This window comes from Cyprinus carpio, chromosome B1 (assembly GCF_018340385.1).
Source record: "Cyprinus carpio isolate SPL01 chromosome B1, ASM1834038v1, whole genome shotgun sequence".
Lineage (NCBI taxonomy): Eukaryota > Metazoa > Chordata > Actinopteri > Cypriniformes > Cyprinidae > Cyprinus > Cyprinus carpio.
The window spans coordinates 37218808-37239118 of record NC_056597.1 but is presented as its reverse complement, the minus strand read 5'-3'; the positions used below and the strand labels follow the sequence as shown (position 1 = coordinate 37239118).

The window sequence follows — 20311 nt, the reverse complement described above, 5'->3', positions numbered from 1 at the left end:
AGTGAGACAAGCATCTCCTCACAGCTTTCTTTTGGGGCTGTTTTTGTGTGCTTTCTGTGGTATTTGTGGTCTGTTTCGGGACACTGTTTAATTCCAGAGGTCGGGACCTTATTAAGGGTAATCACTGTCCCCCTCGCGCTCACTGCACTGTTGCCATGTGGTCTGGTTTTTGCTCTCAGAAGAATACTTTTTATAGAAGTGCAAGCAGTGTTTTGAAATAATAATAAAAAATAAATAAATAAGGGTGGTGTATTTCTTCAGAATAGGATATATATCGCCCTAAAAAGGACATTTTCAGATATATATATATATATATATGTATGTATATATATCTTCTTTTAGCTGATGGTTGTTCAGCAAACGGCCCATGTTTGGACTGTTCCAGTATACAAATCCAATTCAAATATATTGCATATATAGACAAACATTGAATGTTAGGCTTTATTAACATGCGAAACATACATACAATTCACAGAATGTCAAAGTGAGAATCCATATTTGATTGGTAAATCATTTATGTACACTATCGTTCATAAGTTTGGGGTTGGTAAGATTATTATTATTTTTTTTTTGAAAGAAGTCTCTTCTGCTCACCAAGGCAGCATTTATTTGATCAAAAATACATTAAAAACAGAATATTATTAAAATTTTTTTTTAAATTTTCAGCATCATTACTCCAGTCTTCAGTGTCATGTGATCCTTCAGAAATCATTCTAATTTACTGATTTTTTTTCATCTCTGATTGTTATCAATGTTTAAAACAGGTCAATTTCATTTAAAAAAAAAAAATATATATATATATATATATATATATATATTTTAGGGGGGGCATTGACTATTTTTTTTGATGACTACTGTCACTTATGATCAATTTAACACATCCTTTAAATAAATATCTCAGTAAATCCAACTCTAAGCTTTTGAACGGTAGTGTATATAAATCATGCAAAAGAACCAGTCTAAAATGAAGTGATAAATGGCTTATATTTATGCACTGGTTTTGCTAAATGAAGTAAAAATAAACCACTTTAAATGAAAATGAATCATTTTTAATGCTGCAAGTTAACCACCACAAAGAATGTAGCATGACAAATGGATGCATGCTAATGAGTACATTTAAGTTATTATTAGTGTTTTTAGTGAGCGTTAGATGACTCGATGTTAATCTAAATGTAAAAGTAGGTCACATTTGCATGCTCTATTAAATACACAAAATAATCATCCGATAACGATATGGTAACAAGACACTGTGCATTTCTAATTGTCCCAGATAGTAGGAACAATAAAATGTGACACACACACACACACACATATATATATAGCTTTTTCTTTGGAAAATAGCTTGTTACTTGAAAAGGACACATTCAAGCACTTGTTATGCCACATGTTTGTGAGGGTATGGAAAACCTTGACGGACTAGGTTGTAATTTGACACAATAGGACAGGTTTCATTGCCTCTTACTCTCTGCCCTGCTCTCACTCAGGTCCAGGACAACATAGAGGTCCTGTTAGTTTCCCCTGGTGACTTCATCGCCCTGCAGCATGATGCCGGACCGTCAGGCCTCCTCCAGTGCTCCTCTGAGCCCTCGTCACCATGGAAACAGAGCGTGCTCATCCAGAACCGCTCCGATTGGTGGGATGCAAACGAGACGCTGCAGGCGGATGCAGAGGGCAGCTGGGAGGAGGGTGTGGTTTGCCAGGTGAGGGTGCTGTACGTGGGGCATAACAGCACCGCGCTGCAGGGTCCCTTCCTTCACTCTGGCCTCCCTACGCTTGGCGACTACACTTTGGAAGTGACATCCAGCGATGAAGATTTTCCCGTCACCGCATCCTGTCCCATCCACGTCATTCCTCCTCTGGGCCCAGCCGTGATCTATCCCACCAATCACAACGGGACGGTGTACTTCCTGCCCAATCAGACGTGGATTCTCGTCATGGTCCGTTCGCAACATGATGCTCTGATTGGCCAGCAAGGCAGCAATGAGACCATTCCCTTTCACAACTCTTGTCCCGAGAACCTGGTGGCAAAAGTGGCCGAATGCAGGCAGCCCGGCCCGTACAGCGACACCATGTTTGCATGGTTTGACCTCCAGCTTGGGTCCACACCGGAACAGACCAACGTGCTGCTTCACATCCAGAGCAACGTTACCAAAGCATCGCTACAAATTCAGGCGAGGGTGCAAGAACCTCTCCGGGGGCTTGTAATCAAACCCCATCCTGCTCACAGAGTCCTCATGGAGTCCGTAGTGGTGAGTGACATCCTCACTGCAGTGAGAAAAGAATTAAACTTGGTTGTTTGCTGGTTTTGGGCTGGTTTTAACTGGTTCCTCAGTCTGACGAGTGCCCAAAACCCATCCAAAACCATCAAAACGGATCACATTAGGCTGGTTTAAACCATTGTTTTAACCTTCTAAACAACTACAAAGGATTGTGTATTTAATTTATAATATTTTAAAAACCATTCATATCAAGATGTTTGTTTTTAAACTGGCTTCATAGTCTGACAAGTGCCCATCTAAAACCACCAAAGTCCACCACATTAGGCTGGTTTAAACCATTTTTCCAGCCTGACTTTACCTTCTAAATATCTACTATCTAGGCTTGTGTATTTATTGTTACTACCAGGTGGTTCACTGTGTTTTTTTTTTGGGTGGGGGGGTGTTTTTTGTGCTGGTTTAAACTGGTCTCCCAACCTGACAAGTCCCCAAAACCCTTCTAAAACCGTCAAAACAAACCACATTAGGCTGGTTTAGACCATTGTTTCAACCTTCTAAACAACTACTATCCAATGATTATGTATTTATTGCTAATATTCTATAAACCATTTAAACCAAGAGGTTTGCTTTTAAACTGGCTTAAACTGGTTTCATAGTCTGACAAGTGCCCAAAACCTGTCTAAAACCATCTAAACAAACCAAATAACCACCTTAGGCTCTTTTAAACCATTTTCCAGCATGTATTTACCTGATAAACATGTATTGTCCAAGGATAGTGTATTTGTTGTAAATACCAGGTGGTTCACTGGTCTTTGTACTGGTTTAAACTAGTTTCCTAACCCGACAAGTGCCCAAAACCCATCTAAAACCATCAAAGCAGACCAGCCTAATCTCTAAGCCATTTTTTTTAGCATGAATTTACCTTATAAACATTCAATCTTGTTCACAGATAGTGTATTTATTACTAATACCAGGTATTTTGTTGGATTAAATTGGTTTCACAGACTGACAAGTGCTCTGAACATGTCTAAACTAGCAAACCACCTTAGGCTGGTTTAAAACTTTTAACAGCAGTTTTAATAACTACTTAAACCAGGTGGTTTGCTGACTTGCTGGTTTAAACTGTTTTTCTGGCCTAAAAAGTCCCCAAAGCCTTCTAAAACCCTTAGGCTGGTTTAAACCTTTTTCTTTCCAGCATTACTTTACCATCTACTGTCCAAGGATAGAGTATCTTTGCAAATATTTAGGTTTTTGTGTTGGTTATCCAGCCTGATAAATGCCCAAAACCTGTCTAAAACCATCCAAACAGATCAGATAATCACCATTTAACCATTTTGTCACCATGACCTTACCTTCCTTACCTTCTGTCCAAGGATAGTATATGTATTGCTCATATTTAAAAAACCTTTTTAAACCAGGTGGTTTGATGTTGTTTTTTGCTGGTTTAAACTGGTTCCCCAGTCTGAAACCATCAAAGCAGATCAGCCTAACCACCTTAAGCTAGTTTAAGCTATTTCATCAGCATGCCTTTACATTTTAAACATCTACTGTCCAAGGATAGTGTATTCATATTTTAAAATATTTCATGCTAGTATTTTAAAAACTGCTTAAATCATGTGGTTTGGTAGTTTACGGCTAGTTTAAACTGGTTTCTAAACAGCCGCAGTTCAAGGATAGAGTATTTATTGCTGATATTTTACGTTGATTAAGATGTCTGTGAGACAGAAGCTGAAGGTTTCAGGCTGTTCGTTATCCACCATGTCGCCTTTGTTATGGCCCTGACCTTCATCTTTAATGATGAATGATGGTATTATTTGCTTATTTATTTTTCTCTCTCTCGTATTTCAGAGTTACATAGCCTCTGTGGAGGGAGGTACGGACCCATCGTTCGAATGGACAGTGGATGATAAACCATACTTCACATACTATAACAGCATGTTAAATATCATCTACCAGAACGCAGCAGTGTACAAACTCACGGTGACTGGTTTTCATTGAACTCAGACCGGTTTATGTAAAGGCCTTACTGATTCTATCAGCTTGGCAACTGACCCACCTCTCATCTCCTAGGTAACGGCTATGAACCAGGTCAGCATGCTGACAGAGGACTTCAATGTCACAGTAGACCACATGAACCCGATGACTGAGCCGATGGTCCATGGAGTCCCCAAAATCGTGCAGCAGGGTTTGCCCCTGAACCTCTCTGCGTCGGTGAAGATAGACATGGCAGTGGATGTCAACTTCTGGTATGTTCTATGACAGTGAAGCTCTGATTGGTCAAATTAAAGATTGAAGTGTAGATTCATCAGATTAATTATAAACACTTTTGCCGGCAAGGTCATTATGAAGGATGATTTACAGTTTTTTTTTTTTTTATTGCTAATTTAGATAGCATACAGTTTGTAATGTACTCTTTTAAAAATGCAGTAATGGAATTAATGCAGTAATTTAATGCCTGTGATTGATATTGTCATTAAAAATAGAGTAATAGTAGCAAATGATGGATTTCATAAAGAAGTCCTAGAATTGGGATGCATTGAGATGAAACACCCAATTACAATATAATCAGTTCCTGATGAGTAAAATCAAGCTCTTTCAATCATCATGGAAGTAAAATGGGTTGTGAATGCTCTCTTTAAATAACTCTCTTCTTGGAGAGTTAGATGGCTTTCTATATTCGCGTCTCATGACTGTTTAATGCACACAGTCTGCACACAAACCTTTTCTCTACGGCTTCCACCGCCTCACACAATCCCAGCCTGCTCCCCTTTAATGGCACTTTTCTCTAGATTTACAGTCTGTGGTTAGCACAGAATGCTGACAAGAATTTTCCCTTCAACGTAGAGCATAGAAAGATTCCCAAAGTTTCCATTCCATCCCCCAGAAGCCTGCTGCGCGCCACTGCAGATGTCTGCTTTATTTATTTATTTCATGGATTTCTCTATTTACTGTCCAAAAAAAGTCAGTCAGACAAGTACTGTAGGGCAATTTATTCCCCACGCTTTTATCTGGTCTGCTCAGTATCTCTGGAGTTCAGCCCGCCGCTTGTTCAGTCAATCGTGATGCCTGATTCTCCTTTGGGTTCCACTTGTATAGAGAAAGTGGGGATAAGATGGAGCGAGAGATGAGGGTGTATCACTGGGAGCTGAGGCGATGATTCAACAGCAGCTCCACCTCTCCCTCCCGCAGCGATGAGTCAGATGGCGAGATTTGCAAGAAATAGCTTTTATTCCCTCCAGCTAAAAATATCTTCAAAACAGACCTGCCACCTTGCTTTTACAAATTCCAGAGGCACCAAAAGAGACTCAAAGTTGTCTTTCCCCGCATCCTTTAGTCCCCTCTTTTATACTGCAATAAGCTTGTCTTCAAAGCCACCATGAAACCAGAGTTAACTTATTACATGTTGCTGGACTTACTGTGCACAGTGTATCATTCAAAAGGAAAAAAAAACAATCTGTAATGCAAAAAGAAAGTGACTTATCAAGTTATTTTTCAACTCCTCTCCAACCACTGTCCAATACCTACTGTTAAAATAAAGTACTGTCTTACATGAGGTTGCCATACATTTAAGACTGCCTAAAAATATTTTCGGTGAGGTCATGGTTTAACATTCCTAGTGACTTGTGCAATTAAAATCAAGACAGTTGTAAAATAATGCATGTAATCAGGCATGCCGTGTGTGTGAGTTTGTTTTGATGGTTTTTATGTCACAGGTGGAAGTTTGGAGATGGAGGAAACCGTACACATCAGATTAAGCCCCCTTACAATAACCCCTCTAGTAACCAGGTGGTGATTCGTGATAATGTGGAATACATTTATGCACAGCCAGGTAAAAAAAAAAAATCATATTGAATTAATCCAGATTTTAATTTGTATTGATTATTTTTATATCTACATTCATTTTTTTTTAACTCATATTTTTTGCAGGGGAATACACCCTGTTGTTCAGGGCTTCCAACCATTATGAGAACAAGACATGCAAGGTTGATGTATATGTCTTTAGCATTCTGACTAGTGTGCGAATCGAGATTGACCCACTCCCACTACATGCCGATAAACCAGCTGACTTTGAGGCCCACCCACTACCGTCTCCCTACGGCATCATCTACACCTGGAACTTTGGTGACAATTCGAGTGTACAGCTGGGGCGTGAACGTAGAATTCCTCACGCGTACGCTCACAGTGGTGTCTACAATATCTGCGTGAATGTCAACAACACCATTAGCTGGACAGACACCTGCATGGAAGTTATCGTCTATGAGGATGTTAAGGGCTTGGAGGTGATGTCATCTGCTCCCACGGAACGCAACACGCCTACCGTTGTCACAGCAAGTCTGGAAGCAGGCAACAATGTAACTTGGAGCTTTGACATGGGTGATGGCATGGTGCACACGGTTATGGAACCCGAAGTTGAATATACGTACAGGAAAGATGGAAACTACACTGTAAATGTCACCGCAAAGAATGCTGTGAGCTCTCAATGGGTCACCATACCTGTTGAGGTGTTTGTGCTACAAGTGTTATCACTAGAACCTCCCGGGTGCATTCGGGAAAACAAAGAGGTACTCTTCCATGCATTTGTGTCAGGGAACGCTTCAGGACATCAGTACGTGTGGAGTTTTGGAGATGGAAGCCCCAACGAAACTCAGTATGGAACGTCGATGATAACGCACATGTATGTTAAGAGTGGCGAGTACAATCTCTCGCTACTTATGTCAAGTGAAGCCAACAAGGCAAATTTTTTCAGAAGGGTCTGCGTCCAACCTGAACTCACAACAGTGTCTTTGTCTTCTCTGAGAACACACATCAAGCTTGATGAGGAGAGCAGATTTACAGTAGCTGCCATCCCAGAATTTAACTATACCTACCTATGGGATTTTGGGGTACTTGACTCAAGAGGTCCTGTTCGAGGTGGTAAGGAGATGGCCTTTACGTTCAAGAGTCCTGGGGAATATCTGGTTACGGTTACTGCGCTCAACAACATCTCCTGTATCAACGACTCTGTTTCAGTTGTGGTGCAACAATCTGTCAGTTTTTTGTTGATCAGCCATAATGGAGATAAAGAGAACAATCTTTCTTTACACCAAGACTATGCTTTCAAGGCATCTTCAGACTCTGAGAATGCTGTCTACATCTGGGATTTTGGAGATGGCACTCGACTTAATGGGACAAACGTATCACACGCTTACAATTCCTCGGGCAGGTTTAACATCAGTGTTACAGGCAAGAATGAAGTGAGTGAGACCAAAAATGAGATTTCCGTTGTGGTCTTGGCCCCAATCACAGGACTGTCAGTAAATGCTAGCCTTGTTAATGTCCCTTTGAACACTTCCGTTCACTTTGAGGCACACCTCAACCAAGGAGATGGTGTAAGGTACTCTTGGATTCTTTGTGACCGGTGCACATCTATCCAAGGCACTCACACCATGTTCTACACATTTCGCTCCGTTGGGACTTTCAATGTCATCGTTACTGCAGAGAATGACATTGGCACTGTTCAGTCAAGCATTTCCATCTTTGTGCAGCGTGAGTTGGAGGGCTTGCAGATAGTGGCTGATGAGCTTATTGAAGGATGCTTTTTTGCAACCAACCGTGTCCTTCACTTGCAAGCCTCATTAAAAGAGGGCACCAATATGACCTTCAGCTGGAACCTTCTGAGGGAACATGAAAACCATGGCTACAACTACACGGGCAAGACCATAGACCACAACTTTTCAACCCCTGGTCCTTGTGATGTCGTCCTCAAAGCAACCAACTTGCTTGGCCAGCTGATTGTGAACAAAACTATTGAGGTTTTGGATCCTGTAAGGGAGCTGGTCCTTAAGTTTTCACCAAACCCTGCTGCAGTAAATGCCATGACAAATATGACAGTATTTGCAAGTAAAGGAACGTCGCTTCATTACAAATGGTGGGCAGATGGTGAACTGTTAACATCTGATATGTCCTCAGTCATGCACCATTTCAGAAGCACAGGTTTGAAACTGGTTAAAGTGGAGGTTTCCAACAAAGTCAGCTCAGAAGTGGTCTCAAAGAGGATCAGCATTCAAGAACCGATCTCGGGATTGACTTTCATTGCCACAAATGTTACAGAGAACTTTGTAGCTTCAGGGGACAATGTTACTTTGCGTGGAGAAACACAGATGGGCTCCAGCATTTCGTGGATGTGGCTATTGCCAGACAACATAAAATCAAACAAGTGCACCACCTCCTACATCTTCCCCAAACCGGGAATTTTCACTGTGACTTTGAACGCCACTAATGACATCAACAGAGAAACATACTCACGTGAATTTACCGTTCAAGACCGTATCCAGGGTCTGGAGCTCAAGACTAGCAAACAAATTGCTGCAGTTGGTGAAAACGTTGAGTTTACCATCTCTGTCTCATCTGGAACTTCTGTTCATTTCATCCTGAGCATTAGTGGTGATGCAACTGTTGTTCTGACCAATCAAACCTACATCCATCAGTTCACAAGTGTGGCCAAGTACTATGTCAACCTTACTGCCTACAACCAAGTGAGTTCAGAACGAAGGACTCTGCACATTGAAGTCATGGAGCCTGTGACCAGGTTGACTATACTGGACTGCTGTGATGCCGCTATACCTGTCGGTATACCTAGGGCTTATGAAGCGTCTACGCCGACACGTGATCCGCTGACCATTCTGTGGACCTTTGACCTTCATCATGGTCTTAAGATCTCTCGGGTTGGCAAGTTGGTGACATATGCACCAGAACAGCCAGGCAACCTGACCATATTCCTTAGAGCATTCAATTCTTTAAATGGATTAAATGTGACCAAGGTTATACGAGTTCAGAACATTATCAGGTCAGCCGCCTTGGATTCTCAACCAAGCGACACCTTCATAAACAAGACGGTCAGCTTCCATGTGGGAATCACTCCCGTTTCCACTCCAGCAACATATCAGTGGGACTTTGGGGATGGTACTTCTGCAGCTGTCACAACTATACCTTCTCTTAGTCATATCTACATCCTTCCTGGTCACTATGTGGTGCGAGTTAATGTCAGTAACCTGGTGAGCTGGGTTACAGCAGAGGTTAATGTCAACATCTCTGTCCTAAAGTGCGACGAACCAGAAGTTCAGATCATTCAAGCTCCACGACTCGCCATCTGGCGTTACCAGCCAACCTTGGTAGAGGCCAATGTGAATTTAAAAGGTTGTGGCCTCTATGGAGTAGAGTACCTCTGGGAGATTCTCACCTCCCCTCGCTGTCAGGATGATGAAAAGAAAGGTCCACCACTGTCTAAGGTCCGTCTCCCCCCAGAAGTCAACGTCCGGAGGCTCCAAATTTCAGTGCCCAAGATGTCGATTCCTGCTGGGAACTACACTCTAGTTTTTTCTCTGTCCTATGAGGGGGTGCCACTACGGAAGGCAGCGTGTATTCAACTTTCAGTAATGTCCAAAAAGCTAGTGCCAATCATTGAGGGTGGCACATACCGTGTGTGGTCCAAAACTCAAGATTTGCATTTGAGTGCAGAGCAATCCTACGACCCGAACCTGGACCCAGAGAACCAATCCCTGCTCAACTACCACTGGGAATGTGTGAGCACCTCAAAGGTAATCATGATTGGTGTGTAGATATATAAAAATGAGTGCTTTTTGATGTCTTAAACTTTCAATAAATGGATCTAGGTCATGATATCCAATCCTGCTTTGGGAGGGACATCTTCCTGCAGGGTTCAGCTACAGCACATCTGCCTGGAAGTTTCTATTGATCCCTAAGACCTTAGTTAACTGGGTTTAGTTGGGACTGAAGCTAAACTCTGCTGGAAATTTTCCCTCCAGGATCGGACATCCCTGATTTAAGCTGTAAAATAGCAATAGATTTAGGAACTAATATTGGCGCTTAGGCCTCATTTACACTTCAGGTCTTGATGCCCAATTCTGATTTGTTGCCTATATCCAAATTTTTTTGGCTGTCCGTTTACATGTTCTTTCAACTGTGACCCATATCCGATTCATGTGTTTACACTTGCCATACCATCTGAAACATTGCACATGCGTTGTTGTCATTTACCGCCTTCACATGTGCTTCCTCATGAGAATAATGCTGACAAAACGAGTCACAATGAGCAATTAAAAAAAAAAAATTGGGGGAAAAATGAAATTCTCCATTAAAAGACCTTCAGAATAATTTATGATTTGTTGGAATCGGACATTGAAGTCGATAGTAATGTCCTCCGTCTTTTCTTATTATTAATTACTATATTAATAATCACAATACAGCTATATTTTTTATTTTATCTTTGCTATTATAAATAAGAACCGATGCAAAAAAGTAGAACAATTAGCCTAGAAAGAAACAAATTATGCATTACCTTTATCATTTTATATCTAAACTAAAGCATTCATGTACGAAAAACAATCAAATGTAAAAATAACTTAAGTGTGTTTATTACAAATAAACTAATTATTAAAACTACAAAAGCAGTTCAATGAAGTGCAGCGAGTGATTCCCTCTTTTCTTTTATTGTTAGATTAATATTATGATAATGATACAGACATCCTATACTGTAATGCATGGATCTAATATAATGTTACACATCAGAATTTCTCCCCCAACAGTTCCCCAAACGTTCACTTAAGACAGAACAGATTATGTTTGCGTGAATACTAAAATACTGTAATTCTGTATATGTGTGTATTTATCGGGATTGCGCGCCGTCAGAAGCGCCATTATTGCACGCACTTCGGATGACAGTCAGCATGAGAAGCGAGTGGAGAAAATGTAATCCTCTCAGAAAATGCACAAATAAAGATAAGAATTTTATTTTATTTATAAATATAAACTCAATACACTCACCTTGCCTGCCCAGGTCAACGTGCAAATTTGCACTCATTTTGCCAGCACGGGTCAAATATGACGTCGTTAAACCACTGAAAGTAATTGTCGCAGTTTTAATGAGGTTCAGAACCCAATGCCTCAGAAAACCCGATCTGCCTGTTAACATGACAGTCGCATTGGCACATATCTGATTTATATACGATTTATTTCCACATATGAATGAGGCCTGAAACCGATCATGAAATATCCGAATGCATGTGTTTTTTTCCCGTTTACACTGTCATAGAACAGAACCGATCTGTGTCACATATGAGCAAAAAATCGGAATTGGGTCACATTTAACTGGCAGTGTAAACGAGGCCTTAGATGCTTCTAATATGTGAAGCACCTTGTTGTGTATGACTGTTCATTCAGTACTCAAGTGTCTTAAGCTGAACAATCCAATTTGAGAGGTTTTTTCTCACTGGAAATGATCAGTGGTTGAAAAAGAAAAATAAACATTGTGGTTGAGAGAGGGTTTGAGTAATTGGCATTAAAACAATGAACAATCAAGTGCTTTAGTTTACTGAGCTCATAGGCATGTTTGAGAGCTAAAAGCTCTTAACAGATATGTGAATGTGTAAATTTGAGAGTTGTTTGAGTATGTGAGGGACATCTAGTATCAGAAGCATAATTTGCACACAGCAGCACAGAAAGATAAAATATGTGAAGTACACTGAACAAAATTATAAACGCAACACTTTAGTTTTTGCCCCCATTTTTCATGAGCTGAACTCAAAGATCTAAGACTTTTTCTATGTACACAAAAGGCCTATTTCTCTCAAATATTGTTCACAAATCTGTCTAAATCTGTGTTAATGAGCACTTCTCCTTTGCCGAGATAATCCATCCACCCCACAGGTGTAACATATTAAGATGCTGATTAGACAGCATGATTGTTGTACAGGTGTGCCTTAGGCTGGCCACAATAAAAGGTCACTCTAAAATGTGCAGTTTTACTGTATTGGGGGGTCCAAAAACTAGTCAGTATCTGGTGTGACCACCATTTTCCTCACGCACTGCAACACATCTCCTTTGCATAGAGTTGATCAGGTTATTGATTGTGGCCTGTGGAATGTTGGTCTACTCCTCTTCAATGGCTGTGTGAAGTTGCTGGATATTGGTAGGAACTGGAACATGCTGTCGTATATGCCGATCCAGAGCATCCCAAACATGCTCAATGGGTGACATGTCTGGTGAGTATGCTGGCCATGCAAGAACTGGGATGTTTTCAGCTTCCAGGAATTGTGTACAGATCCTTGCAACATGGGGCCATGCATTATCATGCTGCAACATGAGGTGATGGTTGTGGATAAATGGCACAACAATGGGCCTCAGGATCTCGTCACGGTATCTCTGTGCATTCAAAATGGCATCAATAAAATGCACCTGTGTTCATTGTCAGTAACATACACCGCCATCATGGGCCACTCGATCCACAACGTTGACATCAGCAAACTGCTCACCCACACAATGGCATACATGCTGTCTGCCATCTGCCCTGTACATCCGTGAAGAGAACATCTCTCCAAAGTGCCAGACACCATCGAATGAGAATTTGCCCACTCAAGTCGGTTACGATGACAAACTGCAGTCAGGTCGAGACCCCGATGAGGATGACGAGCATGCAGATGAGCTTCCCTGAGATGGTTTCTGACAGTTTGTACCACAAATTCTTTGGTTATGCAAACCGATTGTTGCAGCAGCTGTCCGGGTGGCTGGTCTCAGACAATCTTGGAGGGGAAGATGCTGGATGTGGAGGTCCTGGGCTGGTGTGGTTACACGTGGTCTACGGTTGTGAGGCTGGTTGGATGTACTGCCAAATTCTCTGAAACGCCTTTGGAGACAGCTTATGGTAGAGAAATTATCATTCAGTTCACGGGCAACAGCTCTGGTGGACATTCCTGCAGTCAGCATGCCAACTGCACGCTCCCTCAAAAAAGTCTGTGATATCTGTGGTATTGTGCTGTGTGATAAAACTGCACATTTTAGAGTGGCCTTTTATTGTGGCAAGCCTAAGGCACACCTGTGCAATAATCATTCTGTCTAATCAGCATCTTGATATGCCACACCTGTGAGGTGGATGGATTATCTCGGCAAAGGAGAAGTGTTCACTAACACAGATTAAGACAGATTTGTGAACAATATTTGAGAGAATTAGGCTTTTTGTGTACACAGAAAAAGTCTTAGATCTTTGAGTTCAGCTCATGAAAAATAGGGGCAAAAACAAAAGTGTTGCGTTTATAATTTTGTTCAGTGTAGGTGCCACAAACGTGGATGTTTGGGTGGTGTGTACTTCAGTTACATAACTAGCAGCGGATAAACTCAGCATTCCTTAGAGTTCTCCAAGCCTATCAGAATCACTGCCAGAGGGGAGCCAGAGATTCCTCCTTTTTATTAAAACATTTTGTCACTGACAGAAATTCAAAGGAATATTGTATTAAGTATAATGAAATATTTCAAGCTCCACTGGCCCCAAAAAATAACACTTTAGCCACAGCAAAAATGTATGAATGTCACTGCATTAGATGATAAAATTAAAAACAAAAAAACAAAATTTAGGTAATTTAGGTAAGGACACTTTAAGCAAAATGTGTCTCAAAATAAAAAAAAAATAGGTTCTAAATGATAATGCAGTAGATTTATTGTCCAAAATGAAGACAAAGTACACTTTGTGGGTGTCAAACGTGTATTTGGGATGCACAGTCATGGTCAGTGATTAAAATGCTATTACAAAGCTCATTAGGAAAAGTCATTAAACAACAAAGGTACCAAAACTTGTTTGATGATTATGCTCTTGTCTTGTATATCTTGAGGCAGGTAAATGAGTTGATTAATTACCATCTGCAGTGATTCTGTCTTTTAACTTCACCCTGCAGGGCCCAGCTCACTGCTCCACTTTGCATTTTGGGTTGGGTCCGAGCGACCCGGTTCTGGGAATCTCTGGTTCTGAACTGGAGGTAGATGTTGAGTATACCTTTCGCTTGACCGTCAGCAAAGAAGGCATGACCCCAGAGTCCACAAACCAAACGGTGAGTGGTCTTATTGATTACTGCCAGCTTTTCGTACCTAATATGCTGCATGTACAAATATTTCTTGTTATTGATTCTTTTCAGCTGTCCATTGCTCATACAGATGTTTTATATTACAAAATACATCTCATCACATTTTACTTTTCTTTTTCTTTTAATCTTTTAAAATAAAATGGGTTTTTTTGTGCATGAAACCTGCATTTTATTCAACAACTACTGTACCGCAGTCCAGTTTAAGCATCTTCAAAGTGCACTGAATAGAGCTGTGTCATATTTTAATGAAGTCATTGTCACTCTTTTCAGTGCCTCTTTTCTATGTAAATTAGGCTCATTATAGAATACTAATTATCCACGATCAAAAACTCAGGCCATTTTGAATGGTGCAATTAACGTCACGCTGTTGCCGCCCCATGGAAAGCTGGCGGTAAACAGATTATAATTTAAAAGAACATTTGTTTACAGTTTCTAGCGATCATAGCCACAGTAAATAATCAAATGATGAACAAAAGCACATCCTTCACCATCTCATTACTCAAAACTGACCTGCGAGATGTGAAATCGTTTTTTAGAGTGTATTTCTGCTTTTACCTGACATGCATACTTTCTACAGAGAAGTGTGAGCTAAAACAATGCAGCACATGTAAATGAGCAAAATTATGAGCGGTTGATATTCATTGTTAGCGTTTCCCGCCTTTTTGTTTTGTTCTACAGTATTCAAATTAGTGGCTATCATCATTACAACATGTTCATTCGTATTTAGCATACTCTGTATTTTGCTATAATTAACAGACCCAAACAGGTAAAATGAAGGTTCATTATGTAATTTAAAACATAATTTACATTCTGACCTTCACAATACTAAGCTATATGTGAAAGCCTGATATATGAGAGTTTTGAATGAGAATGTAAATTAAACTCATTTCACTCACTGAACTGAAATGCTTTGGCGAAATTAATCATTAAACCCTCTTTCATCTTCAGAACACAAATTAAGACATTTTTGATGAAATCCAAGAGATTTCTGACCCTGCATAGACAGCAACACAGCTACCACGTTCAAGGCCCATTTTAATGATTTCTTTACTACCTTTCTGGGCCTTGAACACTTCAGTTACATTGCAGTCTATGCCAGGTCAGAAAGCTCTCGTATTTCATCAAAAATATCTTAATTTGTGTTACGAAGGTGAACGAGGGTCTTCCGGGTTTGGGATTTTAATTTTTTGGGTGAACTAGCCCTTTAAAGTCTGTTGTTCTGTCTCTTCTCCTTGTCACAGGTGTGGGTGCAAAGCGGTCGCATCCCAATGGTGTCGCTGGAGTGTGTGTCGTGCAAAGCTCAGTCTCGCTACGAGATCAGTCAGAGCTCTTATGTGTACCTGGCTGGCACCTGCAATAACTGTCACAGCTCACACAGAGGGGTGAGAACAATCGCACTCATGACACGCTGTCATCAATCACAGGGTTACTATTAAACCACTGTTGCCTACAGGGAAGTACGAAATGCAAACATAATTACTTTTCGAGCAGGTTTTCACAATACTCCCTGCTGTTTCGGGTAGGTTGGGATGCTCAAGCAGATCTCTTAAGGACACCATGGAATCAAAATCAGCATCATTTCCATGTCTATAAGTTTTTTTGGCCGGTGAAAGGCATTGCATTTTAATTTCTTTATCTTTAAGCTTTCCAAAAAGCATGGAAGGCATGATATAATTTGTCCCTAGGATTAACACTATCCTCATACAATCTGAATGTTGGGAATGACATATTTGGATTTTGTGAGTCACTCGTGCCTTATTTATTAGAAACATGCCGTCATAATTTATCGAAGAGCGCTGTACATAAAGCTCTATCTCATTGATAGCATGATGTCATTCTAGAACGCTTTCTCTTTTTTCACAGGCATTCCTCTTTCTTTCTCATAATGTTTAGACTGAGACTCGAGTGATGTTATGGTTATAGGAACCGGAGGGAGAGGAGACCTCAGTGGGTGTACGGGATGATGTCATCATTATGATGTGTTCCACTGCATAAGCCGTTAACAGCATGCCGAACCTTGTTAAACACGCACAGACATTTGCTTGGTGACCAAGCGGTCAAACACTCCTTCCCCTCGGTCTGGTTCCCATGAGCCAGAGACTGTAAATATTAGGGTACAATTCAGGGACGCTTATCTTGTGCTGCAAACACTCGGGTCTGAGATGAGTGCTGATTCGGCTCGATGGTGATTGAGGTCACTGCAAGGTTACTGAAAAACCAGCTTGGAGCTCATTAAAAAATAACATAATTTGAAATAATGCTATAAAAAATAAAACAGTTTTAATATTAACTAGAATTTTAAAATGAGAATACAAAAAATACATACCACTTTTAAATAATTATATAATGTATAAAATGCAATTATACATCTATTACTGATTTTAATACAATCATTTATTAAATTATATAATTTTTAATAAGTTTTTTAATTAATTTAATAATGTGCTCTATTATATAAATACATAAGAGTGGCATGGAAATAAAAACCCATTCCTAAAGCTGTTAAATTTTTTGTAACTACTTAAAAGTTTATATGCATTTAAAATAAGTTTTTAAATACATTATGAGTGTTTTTACTTCATTAATCATATAAATATTAATATAAAATTTGTTTATACATATATAACAATGTAGTTGTATTCTAATAATTTGTATTATTAATAAAGATAATTATTCAGTTAATATAATACATTTAATTTTAACTATTACATTTATTTAATAATTAACTTTATTATCAAGAAAGTTTAAATAATAATATGGAAATTACTTGGAAATACCAGTGACATGTCTGTTGTTGTTGTTAGCATTGGACGGCGATGACCGGCGGGAACGAGACGCTGGTGTTGGATCTGAACACCACCACCACGGGCAGCGACAGCATGAACCTGGTCCTGCGACAGGGCATCCTCCGCGACGGAAATTCCTACATATTCAGCCTCCACGTGACCGATGACAGCATGGACCGCGAGGGCGTGGCCTACATCGAGCTCCACCCCAACCTGCCTCCAGCTGGCGGGACGTGTTCTCTGTGGGCGGACGGCGATGGGCCTCAGGTGCACACGCTGCTGGAGAGAGTGCACTTCAACTGCTCAGGTGAGACTGGAGAAGAAGGACTGCATGTAGGACGCCGAGAAAGAGCAGGTGCTGAACTGCACTCTGTAAAATTTACGGTATAAAACTGGCAGCTGTGGTTGCCAGAATTTGACTGTAAAAAAAATATTGTAGCAACATTTTAGGGTTTACGGATTTAACTTATTCAATAAAAAATCATATTTCATTAATTAAAAACCTATTGAAGTTCTGAAATCTGTTTTGTACCTTTGTAATACACTGGTAACCATCAAAATCAGTTGACAAAGTTCACCACAAGCAGCTGTTCCAAAAGCTGAAAAGGCCAATACTAATATATATATATATAAAGTTTTTTTTTCTTATCATATATTTAAAATTGGTGTATATTACATCTAATGTTTATTAGATGTAATATACAACCAATTTAAACATAATTGATAAGAAAAAACTAAATGAACACAACAACATTAGATGTAATATACAACCAATTTAAACATAATTGATAAGAAAAAACTAAAAAGAAACATTGTTATTTCAAAGAAAGAACATAAAATTTGAAATGCCACACAGAGAATTCTGGGAACATCAATTTACGGTTTTTCACTGTAAATTATACATTCTTTTTCACAAGATCACCGTATATAGTAGGGCAAATAACACAAACATTAAACAATATATAATGTAAAATTTTCACTTTTAAATTCACAAAAATTTATTATAATATTTTACTATGTAGAATAAAGAATCATATCAATTTTTTACAATGTAGTGCTGGGTGGTATAACGGTTCATACCAAATATAGTATAGTGTTATTTTTGTTATGATAGGAATTTTTAATATACCGCAATACTGGTGTATGTCGCTTAAAGGGGTGGTTCACTGTTTTTTTTCTAGGCTTGATTGTGTTTATGGGGTGCACTCTAACATGTATAAATGCTTTGTTTTTTAAAAAATACATTATTTTTCACATAATTTACCTTTATTCCACACCGCTCTGTCCCTTCTCTGAGAAACACGCTGCTCATTTCCTGCATTTATGAAGCCCCTCCTTCAAAATTGGCGATGGGCTCTGATTGGTTAGCTGGCCCAGTGTGTTGTGATTGGCTAAACTGCCGCGCGTCTAAAAATCCCGCCCCTCACTTCAGCGGCATTTGCTTCAGTTGTATTGTAAACAATAGCGTTGTTAGTAACGCTTATCAATTTGAGCCCGATTGAGAAGCAGAGGATATTATTGAAGAGGATTGTGCAGAACCTGTGCAAGCACAGATTTTAATGGTAGGCCTATGTTTTTTGTTTGTTGTTGTCTCATACTTTTAGATAGGCTGTTATTTGTAAATGCTACTGCTTATGTTAGCTTTTAATATACGGTTTTATCCTGATTAAAGCTTTAATAAAGTATGGCAACTGTACACGCGTCCATGATTAACGCTTCTCATAGCTATGTGAAAACAAGTGTATAATTGGAACAGTTGTTGGAGCTAAGCTGAATGACAAAGAGAGAGAGAGCGAGAGAGAATCAGAGCGTGTGCAGAACAGGGGGACACGAGGAACAGGATTGAGAATCACTGCTTTAGAACATTGATTTCGAAACTTGTGAATCCATTAGAATCGTTAGAAGACAGAATCGCGATTCATATATGAATAGATTTTAATGTGTACCTCTAGTTTTCTTCCTCTTCTCTAAAACAGCGCAGCATGGCCCCGCCCAGTTTGCTGCCTTTTCCTGAGGGCGGGGTTTATCTGGGTTTGTTACGTCACGAACCCAGGAAGTAACTCGTCGTAGTCTCTACCAGCCGTTTTTGTAGGCATTAAAATTTTAAAAGCCGATATCTCTGTTTGCATTGAACTTTCAGCTACGTAACTTTGCAGATATTGTTTATGCTCAAACAGCAACATTATACACTAACTTATGTTAAAAAAGTGAAATCAACCACCCCTTTAAACAACATTCAGAACGCGGTGCAGAGCGACACTGTTTGAGAGGGGTCCCTTTTCACTGTTGCACTGTGGAGAGGGCACAGCTGTTTGTGTTAATAAGCGTGACAGTGAAAATGGACAACCCTCCACAATGAGAATCAATCCCTCACATATGCAACTAAATCTTCACTCTTGGCGACTAAACTGGAGGCTAAGTATAAGTTTTCACTCGCCTAAACACACAGACTAAGCGCTTCAGAGTTTCACTCTCCGTCGAGAGATCCGTGTTATTTTTCAGTTCATCTGAATGTATGCGCAGCACTCCTGTATTTGAAGTACCGTAAACTCTAGTGTAAAAGCACACACCTCGCTGTCGCTTTGTCTCTTACACACACAAAGAAAGAGACATAGCGAGAGAGTCTATGTTGCATTTTCCTGTCAAAATAACAGCGTTCCTTTGGAATTATTCAGCTTTTAAGAACTGCCGGGTTCTCCGGTAGTGGCCGGACTAATGTGCAAACTGCAGTCTCATTGGCTGGGGCTTCACCTATTATCATCCCTTTTTTGATTTCAATTCGAGCAAACACAGGCAATGTAATTAATATTCATGAACCCAGCAGCTCATTAATCCTTAGTGCGTTTTATATTGTTATTAGTAGTAGAATTCATAGTAGTATTGTTATCTTAGCAGAATATTTCTAGTTTAGTTTTTTTTTCCCTTTTTTTATAGAAAAACTAAATGATAAACAATATCTTAAGCCCCACCACCAGTCCTAAGTTCAGTTAAAATGACAAATTTTGTCATATAAATTTTTTGTCTTGCCGCCCAGCACTATGCTGAACAGTTGCGTCTGGTTTTCAGGCTACACTGATATGGACGAGACAGAGTCTCCGCTGGTGTATAGTCTGCTGGCGGTGCGCTGCTCCAGGCTGTACTGTGAGGAGTTCTGTGTGTATAAAGGCACGAGTCCAGAACATTCAGCCTTCCTGCCACCCGGCTTCAGCTCAGCCCAGTACCAGGTGGCTGCGATTGTCATGGTGGAGGACCACCAGGGGGCAACAGTCATGGCCCAAAACAAGTAAGACACGGTTTGGCATGAAGACTTCCCGTGTTCTGTTCTTTGCTGGCAGCGCTGTGAATGGTTTGTGATGTGTGTCAGGTCGATGGAGGTGGTGCTGCCGGTGGTTCCTGACGG

General features: G+C 40.1%; 1 protein-coding gene across 1 annotated transcript in view; it reads left to right on the top strand.

Annotated features, from left to right (window-relative positions):
* Positions 1-20311, top strand: part of LOC109080669 (polycystin-1-like) — an 86128-nt gene that overhangs the window by 38140 nt on the left and 27677 nt on the right. Inside the window, 10 exon segments of the mRNA XM_042717349.1 lie at positions 1485-2249; positions 4065-4196; positions 4287-4462; positions 5930-6045; positions 6144-9793; positions 13940-14092; positions 15367-15507; positions 16930-17218; positions 19978-20194; positions 20276-20311. The exon segment at positions 20276-20311 is cut by the window's right edge and continues 124 nt beyond it. Coding sequence (XP_042573283.1) covers positions 1485-2249; positions 4065-4196; positions 4287-4462; positions 5930-6045; positions 6144-9793; positions 13940-14092; positions 15367-15507; positions 16930-17218; positions 19978-20194; positions 20276-20311 — 5675 coding nt within the window.